The 21,386-nt window shown below is 39.0% G+C and overlaps 2 protein-coding genes across 3 annotated transcripts in view; one reads left to right on the forward strand and one right to left on the reverse strand.

The window, feature by feature from the left end:
• Nucleotides 1-6,076: 6,076 nt before the first annotated feature.
• ttll3 (tubulin tyrosine ligase-like family, member 3) lies at nt 6,077-15,689 on the reverse strand. The gene is made up of 14 exons (XM_057327815.1): nt 15,583-15,689; nt 14,576-14,791; nt 14,121-14,173; nt 13,922-14,025; nt 13,619-13,787; nt 13,288-13,337; nt 13,051-13,179; nt 12,845-12,959; nt 12,466-12,576; nt 12,202-12,394; nt 9,428-9,576; nt 9,045-9,288; nt 8,520-8,955; nt 6,077-8,335 (listed from the first exon to the last, which is right to left on the reverse strand). Exons 3-14 carry the CDS (start codon nt 14,137-14,139, stop codon nt 7,736-7,738), a joined length of 2,319 nt encoding a protein of 772 aa, XP_057183798.1. The 5' UTR covers nt 14,140-14,173; nt 14,576-14,791; nt 15,583-15,689; the 3' UTR covers nt 6,077-7,735.
• A 48-nt stretch (nt 15,690-15,737) lies between these two features.
• The window catches only part of slc4a8 (solute carrier family 4 member 8), a 37,842-nt gene continuing 32,193 nt past the window's right edge, over nt 15,738-21,386 (forward strand). The window contains exon 1 of one of the 2 annotated variants that reach the window (XM_057327814.1): nt 15,738-16,031. In XM_057327814.1, coding sequence (XP_057183797.1) covers nt 15,987-16,031 — 45 coding nt within the window. In that variant the 5' untranslated portion in view covers nt 15,738-15,986. The remainder of the gene's footprint in view (nt 16,032-21,386) is intronic. The other variant, XM_057327813.1, reaches the window with a different exon arrangement.

The following is a 21,386-nucleotide window of genomic DNA, read 5'->3' on the forward strand; positions in this document are numbered from 1 at the left end:
CGTGATCAACCTGAAAGGCAGCTAAGTGTAGGTGCCTGTTCAGAACACACACACCAAAGATAGGGCGCAACCCCCCGCCTTTCTTGGGGACAATGAAGTACAGGCTGTAAAACCCGTTGAACATCTCGGCTGGTGAGACGGGCTTGATCACTCCCTTCACCAGAAGGGTGGCGACCTCGGCCCGAAGTACGGGAACATCCTAGCCTCTGACTGAGGTATATCGGATGCTGAACTTGGCGAGCGTGAGGCGACTGGATCGCGTAGCCGAGACGGATCGTCTTCCCTAGCCAGTCTGACAGCCTGGGAAGCCGGACAGGCTCCCAGAATGAGACGGGGGAGCAAACGAGGTGGTGGCTGAGTCCCGTGGGAACACAGCCACCTGTGACGCAACGTCTGAATCATCACCGCCCGCAGTGCGGGCAGGACGTATCCACAACGTCTGCCCCAGCGTACTGTAAGCAGGCATTGTGTCCGTCCCCCTCCTCGATGAGTGTGTTGCACCCATGAGAACAGCGGGACAAGCCACGCTGGAGAAATTTGCTCTTTCAGAAAAGGAAATTTGCTCGAACACCTCCGAACTGCCGAGACGCCCAGGGGAGAGTCACTGCAGGAAGGGACCGTCCGCTGTCCACGTCGTAGATTCCAGCAGAAAGAATGATCACCCAGATCGTAGAGAAGCTCACCAGATGCGTAGGCTCTGAAGAACAAAAGGTGAATGAATGAGCACGCCGGCTTCCCTCTTATACCCGGACATCCGGGGAGGAGCCCGGCATGCAAATTTCATTCGCCAATTTTCATTGGCCTTTTCTAAATACTCAGAAGATGATAGGTTCTCAAGACAAACCCCATTCTGTCGGTTCGACACAACATCGAGAGACCGACAGAAAGGGAACCTAATTTACGTGTGTAACGGAGGCCAGCTAGTGAAGAGCTGTGCAGTGTGTAAACCTCACTCCCCGACCAACAGAGACGCTCTAGCGACAGACGTTAGAGACTGCGGTCTTTAGCCTCCTCGTTAGAGCGCCCGTCTCCCATCCGGACCGTCATCGGTTCGAGGCCCGCGCAGAGCGGGGCGAGTAGGACCGGTTACATTGGTGCCGTGACCCGGATGGGAGTGAGGTTTAGGGGGGTGAGTGTAAAGGAGGCCAGCTAGTAAAGAGCTGTGCAGTGTGTAAACCTCACTCCCCGACCAACAGAGACGCTCTAGCGACAGACGCTAGAGACTGCGGTCTTTAGCCTCCTCGTTAGAGCGCCCGTCTCCCATTCGGACCGACGCCGGTTCGAGGCCCGCGCAGAGCGGGGAGAGTAGGACCGGTTACACGTGCACAAAGTATAAATATACATTTACAAAAAGCAATTCACGTGCGTAAAACAAAACTATTTTCTCATAAAGTACGTTTCGCAAACATACGACTGTGCACAAATATTTCGAAAGTTTAAAATGTACACGTTTATCGTGTTATGTGAATGTGCAAATCGTCACTCACGTGTGAATCGCCTCGGATGTGTGTGTGTGTTTTTTGAGACTCTCCTGGCAGCGCAACCCCTCCCACGTGGGTTGTCGTACTCTTTAGCCAATCAGATTCAACCTTACCATTCAACCAATCATAAACGCGGAGAGCACAGGACTCTGTGAACGGCTCTGCGCACCTTTTGCGCAGCTACAAATCTATGCGCCCATACGAAACAATGTTTCCAATAACTAGTTATTTATTGTCCTTGTTCATTAAAACATACATTGTATGGACATACAAACATGAACATATCTCATCTATCAGGCACAGTTTGTTACCCAGACGGATTTTAGCAGTTCAGTGGAAGTGACTGCTGGTTGTGTAGTTTTTAAGTGGTCATGTTCACTCACTATTTCATACTTTTTTCCTACAAAATAAATTAATAAAAACAGATTTATTGCGTGGCTGTATTATGTTTTAATACAGCATCACAGCTCAGAGAGTAGATTAGCGAAGCTGTACAAACGAACCTTTAGTGCTAACACTAGTGCTCCTTGAGTTCTGTGCTCGCCGCGTTTATGATTGGTTGAATCTGGTAAGGTTGAATCTGATTGGCTAAAGAGTACGACAACCCACGTGGGAGGGGTTGCGCTGCCAGGAGTCTCAAAAAACACACACACACATCCGAGGCGATTCACACGTGAGTGACGATTTGCACATTCACATAACACGATAAACGTGTACATTTTAAACTTTCGAAATATTTGTGCACAGTCGTATGTTTGCGAAACGTACTTTATGAGAAAATAGTTTTGTTTTACGCACGTGAATTGCTTTTTGTAAATGTATATTTATACTTTGTGCACGTAAATTAGGTTTTGTTCATGTGAAACTGTTTACGCATGTGTGTATCTTGTTTTACGCGTGAATAATTAATGAGACTAAAATCGCTCAATTCCCAGTAATTTTATCACATACACTGACAAACACAATAGTATTATAGTGGGAATCCTTAAGTTAATCTTAAAGTATTCCTTTTGGTTAAAATATCCACATATGTCTTGGCTAACAATACATTCAATGAGATGTGTATGACTATTAATGAGATTTCATTCACATTCAACCCTAGTAAATACATCTGTCATGAGTTATTACACAAAATTAAACCATGCTGTGTCACACCTCCACTACAGTTCAATACTACCATCATGCAAAACTTGTTACAATTACAAATTATTTTTCTACTTTTTTGCACAGGAAATATTTTTTTCTTTTTTCATCACTGATGATGCTTCGGTATAACCCATCAGCTGTTTTACGCACGTGAATTGCTTTTTGTAAATGTATATTTATACTTTGTGCACGTAAATTAGGTTTTGTTCATGTGAAACTGTTTACGCATGTGTGTATCTTGTTTTACGCGTGAATAATTAATGAGACTAAAATCGCTCCATACACACCAACACTCAAACAAGCACACACAAATTCCTTACACTGGTAAGAAATAGAAGCCACCTCCAATGCAAGACTAAGGGAGGGTCCATTATTGCAGTTTCCCTGCCCAGTCCATTTTGAACATATCCTGATCTAAAAATGTTCCTAAAACTTGTGTTTAACTTGGTGAACATGTACAATCATGATCTCCTGCCATGCCTCAGTTTGATCTCACTACAACATTATTGATGAACTGTATGTATCTCTACTGAAAATCTCTGTATCTTCTCAGTGTTTCAGACTGCAATAAACCTCAACTGATCAGCCCTATGGGCCTAATTGCGATTGAACAAAGATGCTCTGGGAAAATAGTGAACTAAATACACTACCAGGTGTATGAAGACTCTTCCGTACTTGTCAGTGTGCTGTTTAAGCAGTTAAAACATGTTTAAGGCATTCTGCACTCTTATTATCACCCATCACTTTCACTTAGGTAAAGTGGACCCACCATATACATATTTCCCAGATGGACCCCTAAGCCCCTGTAGTTTTCCTCCAGTTTTTTTGAAAAACCATTAAAGGGCTACACTGTATATCAATGAACAAAATGAGTTCATAGAAGCATACAGTGCCTAAATTTCCTGACCAGAGAATATTTAATGAGAAACAAATAAACAAAAAGGTTATGTTTGTATATGTGACAAAACAGTGAAGAAACTCATGCTTATACAGACAACCCACACATGCCGTACATGCATACACATAAGTGCTTGCATATTTTGTGATGTGGTTACAGGGCAGATGGTGAAATGTCAAAGAGTTGATAAATCACTGAGCGTTCCTAAGTCAAAAGAGATGATGCCCCAGCACTCCTTCCCATATGAGAATAAATAACTTCATTTGTTTGTTTTCATTTTGGTATCAGTTCAATAAGCAAAGCATTGGCCATTTAAAAATCCTATAAATCATTGACTCAAACTTTCCTTGACTACATCATTTTTCATATTTTGTCATGTTAAAACGATTAAAAATATATAATATGCTACTGAACTATAATATAACCAATGGCTGAAATGATACAATTATTGCCTGAACATGACAAGCAACATGGTAACCACTAAAAAGAACAAAACTGCTTTGCGAATAGGTTGTCATTTTTCTCCTGGGCAGGTGGTATTAAATTATTGAGTTTGCAGAATACTTAAGGTACTTTTTTTACACTTGCACAGAGTGCTTCCAACGCATTTGCCTTTCTCTCACTGTTTAAGCTTACATCCCATATAGGTCATCGACCAGGCATTCCAGCCCTTTCAATACCCCAGCACTTCCAAAGCTGGAATTACAAAGAACTGCTGTCAGAACCTTGTGGAAGTGAAGAGATGAGGCAATTCAAGTAAGCGGCAAATGTCATCAATCACCAACAAGGCTGATAGACAAATACACAAGGCAGACACCACATTCAGGTAGTTTTGTGTTAAAACGTACATACGCACATCCTTATTTCTGTGGCAGTGTAATTACTTGTTAACCCTAGAATTCCAACGTACAAAAACCGTTCAAAATAGGATGTTAGGAATGCTAAGGGGTTAAAATATGATCTCAAAGGAGATAAATACTGTAAGTGTAACATTTAATAAAGCATTGCCGGTTACTGAAGTACCCTTTCTTCTGAATAAATGATTAAAATTGTGTATTAACAGTGCAGTTAAACTATTGACAGACACATTTATGTAAATTTAATAAGAGTGCTTTCAAGATGTAATAAACATTTTTGAGTTAACTGGAAAACAAACCTGTGGTGTTACTACTTGCTAGTGTTGTACTCTACCAGTTTAGCTAGAGAAAAGCATATGCACCTGAATATAGCCCGAATGTGCCCATTTATGTGTTACGGTTCGTACAGGGAACACTCGAGAGACGTAGATAATCCAATATACTTTTAATATTAACCAGGAGGCGGAAGACACAGACAAGCACAACACCATTACATAAACAATACCAGACAAAGAACTGAACTAAGGAGAGAACTTAAATAAGACAGATAAGGCGGGGTAGACAGGTGATGGGAATTAGTAATGTCCATATGATAGGGATCAGGTGAGACGGGTGCAAAGGATTATGGGAAGTGTAGTCCAGTGGTAAGTGAGGGCAGACGGTGGACCGTGACATTATGACGTATTCAAGAAATTGTATGGGACACACTATATACTGTACACGTAGGGTAGCATTATGTTTATTTATATACATGGTGGATATTAGTCACACTACAGGTTACACAGAGATCAAGGTGCACAGATGCACAACACGTGTGTGAGAGGGTTTTTGAGGTACCATAGGTACCAATGTTTTGTTTCTCTAACATTTAACTGTACCTTTCAAGGTACACAATAGGACCTTAGGGTACAATAATGTACCCAAAAAGGTACAGTGTTTTATGTTTTGTACGGGTAAAGGTTCAAATAAAAATGATTGATTCAGTATAGTGTGGAAGAACTTAACTAAAACAATCATCACCCAATCCCATCATTGACAGGGGTACAGTCATTTCAGAAAAGGAGAGCCCCAAAACTGATGCAACAAAGATGGAACATTCTTTATTGTGGTATTGGTATAGAAGTTTTTTTTTAATTACTGGAATATAATGTTTATTAGAAAGGGCTATCCCAGTACTTTTGTCTATAGTGTATATTCATAACAAACTCAATACAGACCTTACAAAAAAGAAGACACATAAAAAAGCTGAAAGAAAAAAAGGGTTGCCTAGGCATGTAAGTATTTGCATTCAGTGTATTTCATAATATTTATTGCGTTCATGTGAAAGATTAAGATTAACTAGGTTCAGTGCAAAAATGTCTAGCTAGATGTCAGTAAAATGGTTCCACTTGACTCTTAAATCAACCCCCAGCAATCATGTTGGATGCATGTATAAATCTAAAGCTTACAACTTCTGCAGACATTAATAAATAGGCATTCACAATCACATTTATCAGATTCAAACATATCTATTCTAACAGTTAACTGTCATAATATGCATGTCTCAATCTGCTTGTGTTTGTACATTTCACAGATTGCAGAATAGTTTGGCATGATGTCTCTAAATCACAATCAAATTCTAACGCTCATTGCTTGCAAAATGTCTTAGTGTTTGTTAGTGTGGAGTAAAAACAAATCGGATAAAGCAGTGCGACTTTATTAAAAATTATGCATACTGTAGGCCTATATTACAGTGGCTAATCAGTTAACAAATTATGCAAAAATACTGCTGTTATATAAGCACAGGTTTGCTGACACCATCTGACAGAAGTATTTATTGTATTACAGTATAGCATGCTGCATCAAAAGTATATATTGTGGTAAATCTATCATAAATGCATTAGGTTCAATTATCAAATTATATTTAATTATTCATGTGTTAACCCTGGTCTTATTTAGATGCATTGCATATACTGTATACCAAACAACAGAATACAGTGTATGAAGTGGTTGAATTGTAAAAAACAAATCAAGGGGGATGGGGTGCTCAAATATTTGTTTAATTACAGACTATTTTTATTATAAAATGTATGTTATAATAATTATAAATGGGATGGTAAAGGGGGGATGGTTGGTTTTACAGAAGGGATGCATATGTTATTTTCTTCAACAATGGGGAAGTCATCCCCTCGCATTCATTTACATTTAGTCATTTAGCATACGCTTTTATCCAAAGCAAATTACAGAGAGTTCAGGGAGCAATACAATGAAAAGTCAAACAGGAGCAATAATAAAATAGGTGCTAATACTAGTTTCCACAAAAGCCAGGACAATACCTTGCCGGTGTCGGCATCCACCCTCAAATCGAGTCCTGAGTGTATGAATATAATGGCCTCGGGAACCAGTTGCTTCTCTCCCAGATGGTAATTAATTTAATGTATCCAGTTTAACTTTAAATCAACATTAAATCATTTATCTATGCAATATGGTTCTTAGCCTATAAATAGTCTGTCATATTAATAATAGTTTTCATTTTATGATATAAGTGATGCCTATTCAAAATATCCACCCTTACATCTTTTGTATGAAGTGCTACATTCATTAAAGTGTAAAGGGCAGAGAAATTACACCACCCATACATACCCATGATTAAGAAAGATTAAAAGAAAGATACAACTCTGCTACCTCCCTCTGCTGGTGGGATTAGATACAATTAAAGGTATTAACTTTCACAGCCTGTATAAAATGGCTAATTTACATATAACTACAAATCTCATTCCCTTACGTTTCTGGTGTCTTCATTAAGTAACATTATCATTATTAACATTAAACATTCTGATTGCTTTTTGAGCATACAAAACTTAGCACCATTATGTATCATACCACTGGTCAATAAACACGAGTTCCCATGAAAATGATCCATCATACAGTAGCACCACTTAAATGAGTTCCATATCAGTATTATACAGAATTACCACACTGAGTTAAACCCATATAGCAAGGTTGTGTATTTGGTTTTAAAACAGCTTTTAAAAAAATATAAAATAATGTGCACTTCATGAGTAAAAAGATGCATGGAGAGTGCTTCATCAACCCACAACTGAAGAACTCTTGGTGATGTTATTAATAACAATATCTACACTGCAGCATCTAAATAAGAATCCCCATCTGTAGAACACAGTAAAGTAGCTTCACAGCTTTTTGCATAATTCAACACTAGTCACTCACAAAATTCTACACATCCTTTGATCCTTGCATTGTAGTTAAAAAAAAATTGTCTCATTGGTAACGCTTTTATAAGTGCATTTTAGTTTTGCTTAACATTAACAAAATATCAAAATCCATTCCGCAGTTCAATGTTCTTCAAAAGGTCCTCAGGAAGACTTTGGTCCTTCTTTCTCTTGAAAAGTTCCCATGCCCCGCTTATGGTTTCGTGAAAGGTATTGCTGCATACGCAAGACTGGATAAGATGTACTCACAGGATGTGTGTCATGTTTGTAGCGACTGGGGGTGTTTTCTTGTTCAGGTCGAAGGCTGATTATATCCAGTGAGGTGTTTGGACACAAAAGGGAAGGAAGATTGCTGCGTGTTCTCTGTTGATCGGGCTGCACATGAGTGTGTGACAGCTTTTGAGGATGAAGTTCTGCAGGGTTGGGAAAAACACAGCAAGAGGAGGGTAAGACCAGTCTGTGGGGGCGTTTTCTCAGTTTAGGGCGATAGGTCAATGAATGCTGCAATGTGGCTTTGCGGGAAGAGAGGATAGGCCAAGCCTTCTTCGGATCTTCTGATTGATTCTCTTTGCCAGAAGAGCATTGACTGGCTGTCATAGAAGACCGGTAGTGACTGGTGGATTTTGACAGTGGTTCAGGTTGAGACTGGATGAGAGGTTTGTAAACAGTGGCACGGGGACGTCTGATTGGAGTTCCCTCTACTAGAAGATTCACTCCCACATATTGAGGAATCTCTACGGCTGCCTGCAGAAATTAGATATTAAGTACATAGCACATGTATTATTAACAGGTTACAGTACTGACAATATGAGCATAAGTAATTTTTATTTTTACTTAAAGCAGAAATTCTCTCTTTGTTACAGTAAACACATTGTCTGCTAAAGGTTTATATACCTGCAATATATGCTATACAATGTGTGTATAGTACCTGTTTGTATATAAGCTGGAAGCCACCAGTGTGAGTGTTGCGGTCACAGCGTCGGTCCAGCACAATGCGCAACGTGTCTTCCTGTACGGCAGGGCAGAGTCGAGCCGTGACCTTTGTGGAGGGAGCCATAGTAGGGCTGGCATTGATCTCCAACAACCAAGGTCGTAGATCACGTCCTAGCATGAAGTCTGCTCCATAGAGCTCAAAACTGGCTTTTCGAGGTTCCACGCTGTCCTGTGCAGTCAACAGTGTTTGGATCACGGCCTTCTGCATGCCTGGTACCACCACCCCTTCCCACAGATAACCACGACCTGAAACAGCCAACCAGGAGCGGAACTGAGAACAGGACCACATGCACTCTTCAGGCAGAGAAGGGTCACGATCTGGGCTTGGCTGAAAATGCTTCTGGATGGAGTTGTTACAGAGATGGACAGAGCTGAGGGTATAGAAAAATAGAAAAGATCTTAGCATTCCAAGGCAACTGATGCCAAAGAAATTCTTCTTAATGTTTGTTTGATTTCTTACCTGTCTAATGTATGAGTGGAGTAGGGTTGGGTAGAAAAACGGAGGTAGCATTCGCGGTAGAACCACACTGTGAGAGGGTTCCAGTCTGTGACCAGGAACCACTGCCTTATATCAAACTTAGTGCCATGCACAAGCAGAGGCCGTTCCAAGTACTTCTGCACCACCCACTTACTGTCCTTTATAAGGGCGAGGTCTCCATCTACTAAACTCAATATCTCATCCAGCTTCTTCATGCACATTATACCTACAAGTACCACATGCACAGAAAATATTTCAGAGTAAGTGAAATAGTTTTGTAGATGATTGATTGGGATTATTAATGAATAGCTTTATCCAGATATTACAGACTTGAGACATATACAACAGTGCACTTTAGAATATACCTCGGCCCCGTGACTTGGCCCCAGGTTTAATGATCCAGATGTTGCAGAGTCCATCAGTCTCCAACTGAGGGCAAACTCGACGCATGTGTACCAGCATACATTTACAATGCTCCACGTATGCTTCACTCACCTCTATCTTCACTCCTTCACTAAAATAAAGACATGTAATGCAATTATGAAATTCAGTTTTCATTTATAATCAGGGATGCACATAAGTGGTGCGCAGGTGCGCATGCGCGACCAAAATTAAAAATGCGCTCTGTAAATAAGTTTAGAACGCTCATTTGCGTACTGACATGGTTGAAACCTTTTGATGCACAATCACTGTTTTAGACCGACTAAATGTAATACTGGATACGATTTCCGTTTGTACTGAATGCTGCCAAATCTACTGATATCTCGTTTGTTCTCGGTGAAAAACGGTACCTGGGTGTAAATTATGAAAAACGGAGTATTGGTAGCTCCGCCTTTGTTGGTTCTGCTTTCGTTACTAGAGAAGCACGCGGCACGCGCAGCCTCTGTGAATGTCTGGAACTGCGCTGCGCTGCACGTCTACCAAAACACCGCTTCTCTTAAACTTTCTAAAAGGACAAGCTGTTTAAACTTGACACTTGCACGCAGCTTGTGTTTCTCTATGCTATACTCGATCCTAGCTCCGCACCGCAAGTCTCCATGTGCGTTCGCAAGTGCACTTCCCAGCAACCTGCCAAAAAGGTTGTCGTTTTAGGTTTCAAAATTGGTGTTGAAAATTAATATTTACTAATGTAAAAAGAAAAACAAGAAGAAAAACATTATCATTGTATTTTAAATGTACTTTAAAAGTAATGTAAATATAGTATTATCCCACTTTATTATTTTGTTTATTGTTCATTAAAAAGTAACTACTTTTTTGCTTTTATTTTTAATAGTTAAATATAATTTGTCACACTATGTGCAATGTGAGCACCAAACAGAATCTCCAGGTGCTCTCTTGAGAACCAGATAGAAATCCAAATGCTGTGAAATCCTTAAAAGTGTGCGACAACAAGGATGAATGGTCGCCACAAAAAAGGGGCTTCTGAGCAACCTTAAATGGGCCATTTCTCCTATTGTAAGGAGGAGCCTCTTATTCTGGTGTTTGGGAACTATTGTATCTATTCTACTCAATCTTTATTAGGGCACTAGGATTTAGAGGCAATTTGCTGGAGGCTTAAGATTAACAAAGGAATTCTGTTCTGAGTTAAACCCCCTAATTTATTAACTATTTAACATTCCTAGATGGGATCCCACCGTATTGGCTAATATGTTTGTACATTCAGGGGTCAGTCAGCTGTCACTGTCTGTGCGATGGGTGTTAACTGTAGTCTACTGATTGGTTTGTTTGAATGCTTTAGGTTTGGTTTGGCCCAGGGTTTATAATAATATTCTAGACAACTGTGTGCTACTAATTTTATAGCAACAGTTTGGGCAGGGCTCTTTTCTATTCCATGACAATGCCCCGGTGTATAAGGAAAGTATCAAAAAGAAATGATTGATTCAGTCAGTCAGTGAGGAAGAACCTGACTGGTCTGCATAAAACCCAGACCTGAACCGAGCTCAACACCTTTGGTATGACTTGCAGGGTTTAAGCCAAACACTCATCACCCAAACCCTTCAATGACTTGTATGAGGGGTACATAGTTATTATATTTTTATTTTCAAGTGCCCATTTATGAGGAATATGGACCAATATGGATATGACAATTCACTTACCTGACTATGGAAAACTTGGCTTTAAAAACATAGGTATACACAAAAAAAATGGGTCACACTTCAGTATAGGGGGCAATTCTCGCTATTAACAAACCATTAACTATGACTTTTTCCCCAATTAACTCTTCATTTGTGGCTTATTAATAGTTAGCAAGGTAGTTATTAGGTTTAGTGATTGGGTAGGATTAGGGATGTAGAGTATGGTCATGCAGAATATGTGCTTTATACGTACTAATAAACAGCCAATATGCCAATAATAGGCATGCTAATAACAACTAGTTAATAGTGAGAATTGCCCCCTATACTGAAATGTTACCAAAAAATGCTTTAAAGTCCCAGTGAAATAAAAAATTACAATGTCTATTTTTTCATGAAATGTTGCAGCATTTATTGTAAATAGTTTATCAATGTAGGTCATTCTCTTTTTAAAAATTGTGTGCCCTCATAATCTTTAATTAAAATCTGAAAATGCACTTTTTTCCTGTAATGACTATCCATGTTAAATGACGTATGTTTGACGGCTTGGGCGGTGCATCTGTTAACTCATCCTCTTCAACTGTCAGTCTGCTGCCAGTTCCATTTCAAAATGCAACAGCTCTTTCTATGCATCCAATGAAATTGCAAAGAAAGACGAAAGCCACGCCCACTATTTTTCTCATTAGAAAATCCATTTCACTCGGAAATGCGTCCAAATAGGGAGGTAAAAACGATCGCAACTTCCGGTTCACGGGGACTTTAAAAACTTTTTGACTTCAAATGGGTATTTTAACCAAATATGGACATCTAATCTATCATCATGGTGAAACCCTTTGGTAAAAACTTGATTTTTTATCATTTTTTATAATAAGGTTGATATTTTTCATGGAATTTCTCTTACAGAAGAAACTAAATGTGTAGACAAATAGCATGGTTTAAATAAGTTTTGATATTATTAGTTATTGCATTAACAATATTAACAAATCAATAGTGCTTTTTCCTAATTTGTTTAAAGCTGAGCTAACTTTAGCAATCAAGATATTTAGTATAAACATAAAAATACTCACTGAATAACTAAATAGTAATTCTGAAGAAACACCTTCCACTGTTCCTCTGAGAGGGTAGGTACAGTTTGCAAATTGACGTCTATGTCGCAGTGTTCTAAACTGTTCAAATACTCCTGACATACATGCAATGCATTGTCGATCAACGAAACTCCCACCCTCTGATTGGTGTGCTTCTTACGTGGCTTGCTTACACCTACAAAGGAGGAAAACCAGTTAGAATATGTGTGAATTCTAAAAGTGTGTACATATAAGAATGTGTCATACCAGGAAATGTAGCATCATCCATCTCTCCTGTTCTCACCCACTCCAAATCGCCTCCATATCTCTCCACAACATATAGCAGCAGACTTGTACATGCAGTTTGTCTAAAGTCCTCTGTAAATCAAGAGTAAAACTTAAACGTTTCTCATTCCTCCAGGATCTATCTAAGGTTAGGGTTACCTATAACCTGGAGAGGTACAGCGGTCATAAATAAAAATTGTCCCTGAGAGCAAAGCACTTAACCCTATATTGCTCCAATGCTATTGGTGTAATATAAATCACTTTAGAAAAAATAAGCATCTGTTAAATCACAAGAAACCAGATGACCAAGCAAGAAGTTTAATAAAGGCAAGGACAGTTCTTCTAAACTAAAAGTACTGACCAATAAAAGCATGTTTCTCATCCTCTGCTCCCAGTCTATAGCAGCGTGGGAAAAAAGTATCGGGGTCAGCTGTGTCAAACCACTGCAGATTTCTTAAACTCATACACAAGCCAACCTGATGAAAAGAAAGATTACACAACAATTAACAAACAGAAGAACTATATATTTTACTTTGGAAAACTGTTATTTGTTGATTTATGATGAACCTTGGTGGTAAAAGATCCCGCCTTTGCGTAATGATTGGTCATCTGATCTTTACGTAAAGACCGACAATCGATTGAATCCCTCTTTGTTGTCCAGTACAAATATGTGGTCTCATTGCGAACCAGCCGTGACTAGAGATTTAAAATAATAAACTGATGTTAATAAATTGTTTTAAAAAAAAGAATCCAATAAGTCAGTAGCTATAGCAACCATCATCAAAATGTAATTTCACAGTTTACCATTAGGTCATACATGTCATCTGCATCATCATTCCTCTCTCCTTCCTCTCCTAAGTATAAACACAGAAACAGATAAGGTGGTTTGACAGCAGTCAGTGACTGAAATAGTGATAGCACAGACGTGTTAGAAAAGGTGATGGTGTCAGGTTATCATCATATCAAGTTTAAAATTACAGAGGGTCATTAACTAAACAGTTACATTGCTTGCTCCCACTATAAAACGTACGGCACACTATACTTCACAGGTACAGAAACAGGCATGTTTTATCTGTCTAGTCACATTAAGTGGTGATGTAAACGGTCTCAGTCCTGTCCTTCCAGATACTCTCACCATCACCATCACTGCTGTCAGCCTCATCTGTAGCCTCAGTCTCCAGTTCCCTATGCCGACGGAGCTGTGGAAAAGAAAGCCGGGGTTGTCGACGTTCCACCCATCCTCTCGCACGTAGGGCAGTGCGGATAACAGGGTATGGGCCTTGAATTGAGAACACTTTCTTTTCCTGCAGGAATATCAGCAATCAATTGAATGTTCATTGTTATCGTGTCAATGGCAGAATAATGACTCAAGTTTCCATGTAGTTCTTTAAACAGTGCTGTTGAATTCATTACAATTCATTTGTTTTAGACAACTGACCTTTATTGCCTTGTCCACTAAAGTTTTAGCTGTCCTCAGTCTATCACCATTAATCAGAGGCAGATTTATATAACTACAGCGAACTCTTCCCTCCAAGGAGGACACTGAAACACACATAGGCACATGATGTTATTATTTTTATTGGTAAACAACAGAGGACATTTGCAACATTTAAATAATGAGGTAGACATAGGGGTACCCGTTATGTGTTGCTGCATGCTCCAGAATTTTAAATCTCACATCATTTCTCACCTAAAGGTAAAAAGAATGAATGAAATTACCTTTCCTTCTTTACACTCTGTCACCCTCCAACCGCCCCCCCCCCCCCACACACACACATACACTAACAATGGGATAGGTAAAAGCTGTTGGCGGATAAAGTGAGACGCGCACACAATGCATAGTTAAACATTATAATTTGCCATCGCCTGGAGACAGCTCACAAAACAGTCTATGTACATTTCTTCCTAACTAAGAACAGTTATAGCCTACAGGGTCTAAAATTACCAAGACTATATTAAATTCTTATTTTAATGGTTAACATATTTACATGACATTATAAAATGTATAGCCTAATTAAACAATAACATGGATAAACTCCACAGATCCGCTTGCGACAGAAATGAACAGAAGTAATTCAGTGAGCAACATCACCTGGATTAAAACGGTCACCTCTGGTTATGGCACCTGCAGAAATCTGTCGAAATCGATTAGGTCGCCGGTGCACAGACCGCAGAGCTGCTGATGAACTCAATCAGCACCTGCGCACTTCAAACTAGCTCCAGCTTGGTGTTTACATCACCCCAACAACAGTCTCCTAGAAACGGATGACGCCTTTCGGTAAGCCTGACAGAACTCGCAACGCTACAGCTGGAGACGGAAGAAGTATTTTTAATTGCTAAACAAAAGTAGTTTTTGTATTCCATACTTAAATAGCAACTTTTATTACGATCTTAGCTGTATTAGGAAAAAAACCTTTATGGTTATTAATTGGACATTAGTGCTAAATATAGTGCCAGGGAGGTTGAGCTCATTATTCTGACAGTGATTTCCCATGCTGCACAATAATAGGCCTGACCGAGTGTTAACCGAGGATACTTTTTGCCCGTTAAAATCTAATCATAATCAGTGGCTTTAAGTTGTTTGTTAAAGCGTCATGTCATCTCCGCATGATGCATTAGCTTTGCTAAAACGCAGAGCACAAGTCATTCAGTATGTTAAAGCCTATTCCGTTAACATGTGCGGATCTTTATTTAAATTTAAGTCCAGTCAAATATTTGTCAAATACATTTGAGATAAAAATACATTCAAAGGTCACAATGTACAAGACAATGTAGATCGTCTTTCACACAATTTTGCCGTATACCACTAGATGGCAATGTATGCCCTTTAAACTAGGTTGAAGAGAAAATTAATAAGACCAGCGTGAAAGATGTATTAAGAATTGGTAATTAACTTTTCAGAAGTCAATCACTTTAAATTAAAACATTTTTTTCTTGAATGTATGCTTAGCATTTTTACACATTGCTCTCTAATCAATAATCAGCGCATTCTAAAATGATCAATCAATCAAAATTGTTTACTAGTCCATTACTCCATGTGGCTAAAATCTATGCAGACTTCACAGAAATGATAGCCTATTCACACTAATGTTACATTACCTGTAGAACCTCTTACAAATATTTCTGGAGCTTTCCTGTAGGCGCCGAACCGCATCAATCGAGTTACAGCTTCAGCAACAGTCCCAGTTCGAGCTCTCTGATTGGCTGGTCGACATATGATGCTGCGCCTTCTGTACCTCTTTGCAAGTCCTGGAGAGCGCGCGCACCTAACAACAGCGTTAAAGTACAGACAGGTTGATTGTGCGTATTATGTCCTAGCGTTAGTTTGACACGGCACTACGTGTACTTAATGTCTTCCGCGTTACCTTTTATGTATCAAGTAATTTAAAGTTATACTCTAGGAACTAATAATCTAATCAGCGTCACTGTCGGTTCTCTTGAGGCTGCTTTGCTCCATCGCCGCACCTCTGCTTTAAGACTGAATCTCAGAGGCTAAATTAACCATGCCTGCCGAAAACAGCGACCAGGAGAGCATGCTGAGCTATCAGGTAGCTAAAATGATGCGTATTTATCTGCTTGCTGAGCCTAAGCCTTTATTTTCCCTTCCAGTAACTCAAAGACATTTGATCTGGGCAACAATCCGTGCTGTTGTATAACTTATATTGCGTGACAGAAATATCAATTCATATGAAATTGCCTTTAAAATAATTTACTGAAATAGTATAGAAACGCATAACCGGGTGTCCCATTAATGCAAGCGAACAGGATCAATAGTACTGAGTGTTCCCTCTCGCCCCTTTGGCCACAAAATATCTTTTGACGCTGCACTTTCGGTCTGCATTTACATCCTTTCCTGTTTTTGCATGACAGCTAGATATGACTGATATAGCTATTACCTGGATTTGTACTCTGCACGTTGATGTTCATTATTACAGTGTGTTGTGTGCAGCAGTGTTAAAGGCACGTGCAGCAGCAGTATAGTGCCCGGATCACATTGCCGAAGACTGCAGTTCACATGATTCGTATATTATCCGCGTCGTTGGTTGTGTTGTTTGTCTTGTTGCCGGTATAGTGGCATTTTTAGGGAATGCAGAAGGGCGCCCTTGCAAAGGGGATCGCACAGTAGCTTTGTAATCGACTGCTTGATAGAGCGAGACAGAAATAGCACGTAATATATAATTTACTAGCCATTAAACTAATGCCGCAGGAGGATGCACACAATGCATGTATTTATTGGGAAACTTAAGCTTGAACCAGTTGACGCTGTCCGATAACATTGCAAAATATGGCTTCCTAGGGGGCGCGCATGTTGTCTACAGTATGTACCCCGTTACCCTGAAATGACCTTGACGCCATCCTCTCTCTCACTGTCCGTGTAGCAGCCCTACTGGTGCGCAGCTATTCTGTTCAGCGCGAAAGTAAACGCTAGTGCAAGAGTGAGATGGTTATAAAGCTTATCAGTTGTCATGAAGTGACATTGTCATGTCTCTTTTGATACTGTTAAACTCATAAGAAGTTTAATAAGTTGAAGTCTGTCCAAATTTACTTCTAAATACATGAGACACACACAGCATGAGATCAGTGAACAGGGCATGTGTATATTTCTCAGAGAAACCGATCTATATTTATTCCATTTATTGAGAAACACAAGCGTTAATTCAGACACACAGTGGAGATAGCGATTATGAGTGAATCATTACACTTCCTTAGACTTCAATTATTAAATTCCACAATGTAGGGTTTTCCCAGAGAACTGCTATTCTAGGTCTTTTACATTCATTTTTCATGTGAACATCCTCACCCAAAACAAATTTCAGGGAGCAAGAATTACATAAAGTACTCTGCCCACAGCCAAAATAGTCTGACAATATAGTGTTGTCTCAGTTAATAGGGGTTTGGTATAACATGGTGACAAAATGTGGTCATTATATATTATATTACTAATGTCAGAATATAAAGCAAATTTAAATTTTGATTAACAAAAATATTAGATTATACTGCTATTATCTGTACATGATAGCTGTACATTAACTAAAACGCTAGAAAAGAAAGGCAATTTGTGTTTAATTTTCAACCCATTCTAACTTACATTTGAGCATAATATAATTATCGCAATTTCATCATTCTTTGTGAACCAGCTATATCTGGTGACATATTTCGCTAGGACAATGTTAAACATTTGTAATGAACAATGCATAAACGATCAATGAATGTGAAATGCAGGGACGACAACAACACTGCTGGTTAGAACCCACTGAATTACAGGTAATGCAAATGCATTTTCATAACCCACATATTGACCTATAGCCTGCCTTGCTGTTGTTTTCTCAATTACACCCCTCACAAAGGCTATGTGGCCTTGAAAAAGACTAGAAATAAGAAATTTTTCGATTGGGAGGGGGGTGGCCTTGAATATAGAGTGAGTCATTTCATTGTCAGAGTAACAGGTACTGCAATTCTCTTTCTCGCCGTGGTACTTTAAGTCTGAACACTGTTAATAAAGAAGGAGAGCTACAGTGGCCTATTGGACGTCCTTCCCATTTGTGGTTTATTGAAAATGAACAGCAACCATTACCATAACATTAATAATTTCAGCCCTCACTTTTAAACCAAAACAAAAGCATTCGCAGCAGAGCTGAAAGGGTTTTATTACAGGCTGCTCGGGCCTGTGTGTGTTTGTCATGTCAGTGTATCTGTTCCGGCAGACTGTGGCATATGGAAGTGGCAGAGGTAGTGGTCTGTGTCAAGTTTACTAATATAACTGTCAAAGCAATGTGCTTGAGTGAGAAAGACAGAATGTAAGATTTTTTTACCATTAAGAGCAGTAAAAGTCAAATAGAAATGCATACAAACACACACACTATCCGCTCTATAGAAATGATTTAATTACCTATTCTTATTGCGTTAAAGTGCACAGCAAACAGGTAATGTGTGTCTGATGTGTATATACCTCTTTGAACAGGGACTGCAGAAGCGTTGCCTGGTGATGAGGAGAGGTGAAAAGAGGCTAATGTGTGACACACACACAAACAGAGTAGCTGGTGACACAAGAACGGTCTAGTCTCAGCTCAAGTGTATGTGCTCATGACAAACAAATAAAGAGAGAGAATCAAAGAGAGCAGATAATGAAAAAATCATTAATCTTTTTATCTCTCCATTTTCTCCTGTCCCTGTTACATGTTTGCCGCTGATCTGTATGACTAGAACAAAAGACCAGTTTGAATGATACCATAAGTAATGATAACATAACTACAGATTGAGATAGACAGACAATCAAACACATTTTGTCAGACACTGGCTACATATCTAAAAGGCATTGTGAGCTAGTCTAGTTGCACAGTGGTGTCTGGATGTCAAGCCATACTATGTCATCACACTGTCTGTCCTGCATTAAATACTGTGTCTTTGTTGGATGACTGACAGTGTCATACTGTTGATCCAGTTTCTGTAAATCCCTAGGACAATGATTACTTATTAGCAAGTATCGTCTACACATGAAATAATTTTGGGTTGTTTTCAACCCATGGTTGGGTCAAACCCAACTGTTGGGTTTAAATTAACCTATGCTGGGTTGTTTCAGCCCAAAATTCTGGGGGTTTTCAACCAATAGTTTAGCCAATATAGACCATTTTTAAGTAAATGGCTTATCTAACCCGATGGGTGGGTTTGAACCAACCATGGGTTTGAAAACAAAACCTCTTTTATGTGTAATACCCGAATGTGTGAATTTCTTACTATTGGAGAAGCAAACAAACTCATGACTTTAAGCAATTATCTGTAGGTGTATTGTACAATAATTGCAGTTCTGGAGGTCTTTGATAAGATGTTTAGAGGATAATTATATATTAGTTGCAAAGTTGGTAACAGGGTGACTACGTTATGGAAAAGTACTGGTAACAAACTATGTAATGCAATACTGTGTGACCTCAATCCTGTCCCACATTATGACTGACAATACTTTACCAATCGAACATACACATCACCCTCAAGCAAAAGCTGAAACATTTGTAAGTTTCAGGGTTCCAAACTATGATTAGATCATTTTTCATTTAAGATTGACAGTAATCTATTATTATTGTACTGCAATGTCAACTCTATGAGAATATTTGTACCTCCAGGTTTGTTTTATGATGTGCAGCAGGTTTATGAATTATGGGTTTGTGTTCCTGCTCAAGAGAGAGGTGTAAAAACACACTTATGAATCATCTCTGTGATGATAAATAGCAACATCCCAGTGGGATAAACACTTTAAGAATTGTATATATATATATATATGAAGAGTTTGGTTCCAAAATGAGATAACTCTGTTTTTAAAATGTTTCAAAAATCATGTTTTTTTATTGTGCATTCCAATTAATTCAAACTGAAGTTGATTTGTTTTGATTTAAGCCATAATAACTCAAAAAATACAGCTAACTAACACAGTAAAACATAATAAAAACATGATAACATAATAAAAACGGAGTTATCTCATTTTGGAACCAAAATGAGATAACTGGAGCTGGCGTAATCTCTAGTTAGGGATGGGCATATGACGTTTATCTGGGCCTGGCGTAATCTCTCCCTACCTCGGGATAGTGTAGTATTATTTTAATTGTAAATTATATATACAGTATTTTGTAAATTTGCAAAGCAGCTTTACAGGAGAAAATAGGAAAAACAGAAAAACACAGAAAAGGTCAAACACAGCACAGTGCATGTGTTTAAAGAAAAAGCAAGATCATTCTAGGAAATAATATCTAATAAAAGCAGTCTCCCAGTGAGCAAGCCAACACGGCCCTGTGGCGAGGAACCCAAACTCCAGTGATAAATAAATGGAGAAAAAAACCTTGGGAGAAACCAGTCTCAGCCGGGAGGGCCAGGTCCCCTCTGACGTGTCACAGCTGCACTTAGTGACTTTGATTAAAAGTTACTGGGTAAATGTTTATGAAAAAAAGGGCTCTCGCAGGAGGATGGCACGGGATGTTCAGATGGAGCCTACGTAATCTCTAGTAAGGGATGGGCATATGACGTTCATCTGGGCCTGGCGTAATCTCTCTTTAACCTTATGTTAAACTAATTGTGACTGTTTTGTTGAAGGACGTTTTAATAAAATTACAACTGGACTTCATGGGAAAAACAGCATACACTCTTAAATGTAAAGGTGCTTAAAAGGTTCTTCACAGCGATGCCATAGAAGAACCATTTTTGGTTCCACAAAGAACCATCCAGTCAAAGGTTCTTTAAAGGACCATCTCTTTCTTACTTTATTATAATCTGAATAACCTTTTTTCACCACAAAGAACCTTTTGTGAAACAGAAAGGTTCTTCAGATGTTAAAGGTTCTTTATGGAAACAAAAGGTTCTTCTATGGAATCGAAGAACCTTTTGAAGCACCTTTTCTTAAGGGTGTACATAAAATCATGATATGACCCCTTTGAACTTGATAAGATATCATCCGCTGCTAAGGACACTATATCAGTTTATTCATGCCCAGCCATCTACTGATAGGCCTCTTTTTTTTCACACGCATCATCTGAGAACTGTAGCAGGATGTGACCCTCATTTGAAATGTATTCAAATTAAAATCTGATTACTGTGGGTCCATTTTGTCCAACATTATAGGAATCAAATGTACCCACAATGATTATGAAATAATCTATAGTGTAAGGGAAATTATTTAATGAACAATTAAAATTTTGTGCAATGGTTTACTACAGGATGGAGTTTAGGGGATAGAAAGTTAGCTTTAAGAGATACATAATTGAAGTCAATGGAAAGTCCCCACCATGAAAGAAAAACATACTTGTGCGTTATACATAGTTTACCCAAACGTTGTCTGAATCAAATAAAAGATCCCTCTGGGGACATTAGGGATGCCCATAATTGGGAACGTTTTTCTTCCCTTTTCTAAAAGCAGGTTA

Source organism: Triplophysa rosa, unplaced genomic scaffold, assembly GCF_024868665.1.
Source record: "Triplophysa rosa unplaced genomic scaffold, Trosa_1v2 scaffold29_ERROPOS3643519, whole genome shotgun sequence".
Taxonomy (NCBI): Eukaryota; Metazoa; Chordata; class Actinopteri; order Cypriniformes; family Nemacheilidae; genus Triplophysa; species Triplophysa rosa.